Source organism: Melozone crissalis, unplaced genomic scaffold (genome assembly GCF_028551555.1).
Source record: "Melozone crissalis strain CALT ecotype California unplaced genomic scaffold, PUWL_Pcris_2 ptg000032l_1, whole genome shotgun sequence".
Classification (NCBI taxonomy): Eukaryota; Metazoa; Chordata; class Aves; order Passeriformes; family Passerellidae; genus Melozone; species Melozone crissalis.
In genome coordinates, this window is record NW_026535810.1 from 3,064,222 (window position 1) to 3,070,778 (window position 6,557).

The 6,557-nt window shown below is 54.4% G+C and overlaps 1 protein-coding gene across 1 annotated transcript; it reads right to left on the bottom strand.

The window, feature by feature from the left end:
- Nucleotides 1-2,050: 2,050 nt before the first annotated feature.
- On the bottom strand, nt 2,051-2,380 carry LOC128940295 (feather keratin Cos2-2-like). The gene has a single exon (XM_054281640.1). It carries the CDS (start codon nt 2,378-2,380, stop codon nt 2,051-2,053), a length of 330 nt encoding a protein of 109 aa, XP_054137615.1.
- Between the last annotated feature and the right edge of the window lie 4,177 nt (nt 2,381-6,557).

The following is a 6,557-nucleotide window of genomic DNA, read 5'->3' on the forward strand; positions in this document are numbered from 1 at the left end:
AAGGGTCACAGGGCTTGCAGCAGGACATGGCTTGGAGTCACAGGTGCACCTGGCACAGAGGGCAGGGAGAAGCACAAAGTGAGGACACGTGAGAAGCAGCACTGCACCCAAACACACTGCAGCCAAGCCACCTCCTGCCCCCCATTGCAGTGTCCTGCTCAAAGCCCAGGAGCCTCTTCAGCCAAGTCCCAGCCTCTCTCTGTCTACACAAGACCTTCTCTCCCCTGCCCTCTCCCAGCACAAGCAGCTCCCAGCCCTGCACTACAACAGCCCCTCTCAGCTGAGACCTCCAGCCAGAAGAGATCTCATCTTTGAGGAGGAGATGCGGAGGAGAGGCTTCCCACTCACCTGATTCCTGAAGAGGAGCAGGTGAGAGAAGTGGATGAGAGAGCAGAGACTTGGGCTGCCTTTTATAGCAGTCCTGCCCTGCCTCAGGCCCACAGGCACCTTAGTGGAAGCCATAATTTTCTGACCAGCTCATGGCAAATGTGCACCATCCCAGTTAATGTTAGGGGCTGTGTCCTGCTTTCCTGCACTGCGGCCTCTATTTCCTGGCTTCTGCCCTGTGTTTTCCTCTCAGAAGAATCTTTCTAGTGCCAGAAGTAGTGATCCAAGAATTTCCTGGATATAAACACGTCAGAGTCGGCAGAATGCTTGCATCATGGTCTGGTGGCATTCCATGCAGGCAGATGACCCAAACCTGTGTCATTCCTGTGGGTTTCTTTGTGGCCAAGCACTCAGGACATCACTCTCATTCTCCCTGTATCCCTGCCCATCTCTCCCGCATCCCTTTGTGACATCCCAGGAGTTTTCACATGCAGCCTGTTTTCCCGGCCCATTTTGGGAATGGATTGGGGGACAGAAGGTGCTCTTTGTGGTCTTGCTTCCCCTCTATTACGTCTCCCTTTGGTCAGCACTCCATGCCTGCTCCTGCAGCTCGTTCCTGCTCTTGCCCTGGGCGGGACTGCGAGCTGTGCTCGGTGGCCCTTGCCTGGATGGATGGTGCCCAGCAAGCTGCTCTATCAATCCCCTTTCTCAGGCAGAAAGACAAGATAAATCCAAACTGATAACAAAGTGAATCTTGATAGAAGGCAGTTTGGCAATGGTAAAGGGAAAGATTATGCATGCACCAGTACATCGGGAAACAAAATCAATCTATGGCCTCCTTCCCTCAGGAAGTGATGACTGGCAATTTCCCAGGAAGCAGGGCTTCCTCCTGTGTCATGGTTGCCCATGATGGCACACTTTGTAACCAAGGCTGCAGGAATGGGCTCTGTGAGAAGAGTCCAGTGGCTCCAGGCAGCTGTGACTGAGTCAGCTCCAGCTGTGTCCAAAGGGGACTCAGCAATGCCCAGCACTGAGCACATTTGTCCCACTGCTGATGCCTCTGTGAATGCAAATTTCATTAGAAATGATTTGGGCTGGAAGGGATCTTCAAGACCATTTGTTTCTCGCCCTTTTTCCCTCAACTGAGGGGCCCTGATGCCATCCACTAAACCCGCTTGCAGCAAGCTCTGTCCAACCCGGTCTTCCACACTTTGCAGTGTTGAGGCATCAGAATCTTTCTGGGCAAGTTATTTCAATGCCTCATGGTCCACACAGAGAGGGACATCTTTGTCACCACCAAGGGAAAAGGAACAAATAAAATTGCACTGCAGGGATGGCATCATTGTGCTTCCCCCACCCATTTTCCAGTGAGCAACCTGGAAGAGTTTTCAAAGAAGGAAAGGCAAATCAGATGCCGAGGTTTGAATGCAAAAGAACTTTATTAAGTCAAAACAAGATAAGAAGAAGGCTCAGAGAGTGCACCCAAATGCAGCCTCTAAGATGCAGCAGGGATGTCTGATGTCGTGGGCTGCTGAGGGAAGGAGGCCAACAGGCCCCACTAGGTTGGCACTGAGTGGTGGTGACAGGTAAGGAAGGGAAGAGAAAAATGAGAGGAGGAGAAGAAAACAATAGTTCAAAGCTCTAAATCCAATGTGTTAAGTTCCGACTTCATTCCATCATCACGATCCGAGATTCTTGCCTGAGGATGCTGGCAGCAGCATCTTTAGCAGGGACGACAGCATCTGCTGCCACCACAGCAGTTGGTGATGCAGGAGATGTCAAAGCCCCCAGAGCTGATGGGCACTCCCTCACAGCTCAGGATGCTGCCAACAGCAGCAGAGGTGGAGGATCCCACGGCGGTGTTCTGTGGGGAGGAGCTGAGGATGGGCCCAGGCAGGGTCACCAGCACAGCAGGCGGCTGGATGACAACGTGGGAGCTCTGGCACTGCCTGACACAGCACTCATTGCAGCTGCTGGCCAGCGGGCAGGGGCCACAGGGCTGGCAGCAAGGCTCGCAGGGCCGGCACTGCTGGCACTTCTCAGAGCAGGACATGTCTGGAGCCTGGCGCTGCACCTGGCACAGAGGGCAGGGAGGAAGCAGAGCACACGCACACCTCAGACACAGCCCGCAAGGCACCCCCAGCAGCACAAGGCCCCTGCAGCCTGCACAGCTCCAGCCTGGCCAGCCCCAACCTGGGCATCCTTTGCCTCCGCCCAGCACGCTCCTTCCCAGCTCAGCCAGGACCAGCTCTGCTCCTGCCTGACCTGCAGCAAAATCAGCCCCTCAGCCCAGCCTCAGCCTCTGGCCAGAACACACGCTCTGCCCTCTGCCCACACCAGCACCAGTGCAGAACAGCCCCACAAGAACAAGGAGCCGCAACAAAGCCCAAAAAGCTCAATGCTGCGTGGGAGAGGGTGGAGGAGAAAGAGGCTTGCAACTCACCTGGTTCCCAAGGAGCAGGAGGTGACAGAAGTGGTTGAGATAGCCCCCAGTTGGGCTGCCTTTTATCCTGGCCCCACAGTGCCTCAGGGCCCACAGTTTGTGCTGCGCAGGTGACGATATTCCTGCATGATCCCAAACGAATGGAAAGATCTTTGGGAATGGTATGGCATGAGCTGGATTTTCCCTCTACCATGACTTTGCATTTCCTGGATTACCTCATTCCCATTCCCTCACGGGCACTTCTTCTGAGTGCTGGTATGCAAGATTCCATGACTCCTGGGGCAAGGATGTATCAGTGTGGTTTAGAGAGATGAACTAAGGGACGAACGAATCACAAGGAGGCAGGTGATGGGCAGCTTGTGGCATTCTTGGGGTTGTTTCTTGTTCCTGCTGACTGGAAGTGCCTCATCAGTTCTCAGCCCCCCAGTCTTTGGCTCATCACACAACAGCTCTCCTTCATGCCTTGCCTTTGAGGTAAAACCTCTTTGCCTTCCTCCTCAGCCTTCAGAGTGCATGAACTTCTGCCCTGCTTGGTGTTGCCAGAATCTGCTCTGGCTGGGACCTCCCCAGCATCTCCTCAGTGCCATCCCTTCCTCAGGCCTCTGCCCCATCTGCTCCCCCACAATCATGTGCGTGGCACTGTGGCTGTGGCCCGGTGTGTGCCAGTGTCTGCACATGCCTGTGCTTGTGCCCTGCTGGGAACAGCCCCTCAGAGCCTCTGGCCTGCACGGGGATGGTTGTGCACAGGGCAGGGACCTTGTGTGCAACCCCCCTGCCCGTGTGCCTGTGCCCGTGTGCTGGGCTCTGTGCTCTGGGCTCATCTCTGAGCACCCCTGGCCAGGCTGGCAGTGCGTCAGTGCCCTGGCTGTGTGTGCACAGCTGGGCCTGAGCTGAGCTCTCAGCTCAGCCATTGCACGGCCTGGAGGGCCTTCCCTGCCCAGCAGGGCCAGCCACTGACACACACTCAGACCCCAGTTCCTTCTCTGCAGGAGCCTGGACAGGGCCACAGCACTCACATCTCTCAAGGGCAATCCCAAACCCAGGAAATCCTTTTCATGCCACCTCCAGGCAGCCTTGGGGCCCTCAGCTGTTTTCCCAGGCCCCTGTTCCTGCCTCATGGAGAAGGTTTGATTTGACAGGGTTCTGTTTTCTCTGTGGAGATGGGGAAGTCCATTGATCACAGAGGCCTTTGCCCCTTAGTCCCGGAGCTGTGGGATATTGTTGCTGTCAAGGAGAATATGTGATATGGAGAAAGTGTTGTCAGTGTCTGGGCGGTGGAGACTAGAGGATGGGAAAGTTTATCCTCTCCCACATACAGAAGGGGAAAATGTGTCAGCCTACAACAAAGTATGAAGGTGGTTTTGGTTCTGTCCCTGTGCTCTGTTGTTCCTGTGAAACCCCTCGTCCTTGCTTGTTTCGTTGAAACCTGAGCAGAAAACTGATGTGAGTGTGTTGTTTGAAGAGAGAATGATGTGGAATTATCCCAGGCACTGCTGATTCCCATTCCCACTCCGGTGAACTTTGACATCATTTTCTTCTGATGATCACTATTTGGGGGAAGCCAGGGATGTGTTTTGGAGCTCCAATAGAAACGGCACAAAGTAAAGGCCACCATGGAGTGTCCACCCTCAGCTTCCTCAAGCTTTTGCCCTGAGATGAGTGCAAGAGTTCCCACACAAGGAATGAGAGATCAGAAGGCCAGGTTTGGATGCAAAACGACTTTATTGAGTCTAAGGAAGAGAAGGATGTAGCTGAAAGAGGACAAAAGGAGCAGATATGGGAGCACACTGGGGGTGTCCATTTGCCTGGCCTGCAGAGGGATGGAGGGAGGCAAAGATGCCCCACTAGGCTGGCATTGGGTTGTGCAGACAGGAAAGGCAGTGAAGGGAAGAGAGTGGAAGAAAAGAGCAGTAAATCAAGGGCACAAATCCATTGTTCCAAAGATCGATATTCAGTGCAGCTCCACGTTCTGAGGTTGTGGAGGTTCTTGGCAAAGGAGGTTGCCAGCAGATTTAGCAGGGACGACAACAACTGCTGCCATAGCAGTTGGTGATGCAGGAGATGTCAAAGCCCCCAGAGCTGATGGGCACTCCGCCACAGCTGAGGATGTTGCCAACAGCAGCAGAGGTGGAGGATCCCACGGCGGTGTTCTGTGGGGAGGAGCTGAGGATGGGCCCAGGCAGGGTCACCAGCACAGCAGGCGGCTCAATGACAACGTGGGAGCTCTGGCACTGCCTGACACAGCACTCATTGCAGCTGCTGGCCAGCGGGCAGGGGCCACAGGGCTGGCAGCAAGGGTCACAGGGCTTGCAGCAGGACATGGCTTGGAGTCACAGGTGCACCTGGCACAGAGTGCAGGGAGAAGCACAAAGTGAGGACACGTGAGAAGCAGCACTGCACCCAAACACTCTGCAGCCAAGCCACCTCCTGCCCCCCATTGCAGTGTCCTGCTCAAAGCCCAGGAGCCTCTTCAGCCAAGTCCCAGCCTCTCTCTGTCTACACAAGACCTTCTCTCCCCTGCCCTCTCCCAGCACAAGCAGCTCCCAGCCCTGCACTACAACAGCCCCTCTCAGCTGAGACCTCCAGCCAGAAGAGATCTCATCTTTGAGGAGGAGATGCGGAGGAGAGGCTTCCCACTCACCTGATTCCTGAAGAGGAGGAGGTGAGAGAAGTGGATGCGAGAGCAGAGACTTGGGCTGCCTTTTATAGCAGTCCTGCCCTGCCTCAGGCCCACAGGCACCTTAGTGGAAGCCATAATTTTCTGACCAGCTCATGGCAAATGTGCACCATCCCAGTTAATGGTAGGGGCTGTGTCCTGCTTTCCTGCACTGCGGCCTCTATTTCCTGACTTCTACCCTCTGCGTTCCTATCTAAAGACTCCTTTTAGGGCCAGGAATGAGAGATCCAAGAATTTCTGGGATCTAAACACGTCAGAGTAGGCAGAATGCTCAGATCATGGTCTGGTGGCATTCCATGCAGGCAGATGACCCAAACCTGTGTCATTCCTGTGGGTTTCTTTGTGGCAAAGCACTCAGGACATCACTCTCATTCTCCCTGTGTCCCTGCCCATCTCTCCCGCATCCCTTTGTGACATCCCAGGAGTTTTCACATGCAGCCTGTTTTCCCGGCCCATTTTGGGAATGGATTGGGGACAGAAGGTGTTCTTTGTGGTCTTGCTTCCCCTCTATTACATCTCCCTTTGGTCAGCACTCCATGCCTGCTCCTGCAGCTCGTTCCTGCTCTTGCCCTGGGCGGGACTGCGAGCTGTGCTCGGTGGCCCTTGCCTGGATGGATGGTGCCCAGCAAGCTGCTCTATCAATCCCCTTTCTCAGGCAGAAAGACAAGATAAATCCAAACTGATAACAAAGTGAATCTTGATAGAAGGCAGTTTGGCAATGGTAAAGGGAAAGATTATGCATGCACCAGTACATCGGGAAACAAAATCAATCTATGGCCTCCTTCCCTCAGGAAGTGATGGCTGGAAATTTCCCAGGAAGCAGGGCTTCCTCCTGTGTCATGGTTGCCCATGATGGCACACTTTGTAACCAAGGCTGCAGGAATGGGCTCTGTGAGAAGAGTCCAGTGGCTCCAGGCAGCTGTGACTGAGTCAGCTCCAGCTGTGTCCAAAGGGGACTCAGCAATGCCCAGCACTGAGCACATTTGTCCCACTGCTGATGCCTCTGTGAATGCAAATTTCATTAGAAATGATTTGGGCTGGAAGGGATCTTCAAGACCATTTGTTTCTCGCCCTTTTTCCCTCAACCGAGGGGCCCTGATGCCATCCACT

Coding starts and splice junctions, on each gene's coding strand:
- LOC128940295 (XM_054281640.1), bottom strand. CDS start 2,380: ATGTCCTGCTCTGAGAAGTGCCAGCAGTGCCGGCCCTGCGAGCCTTGC.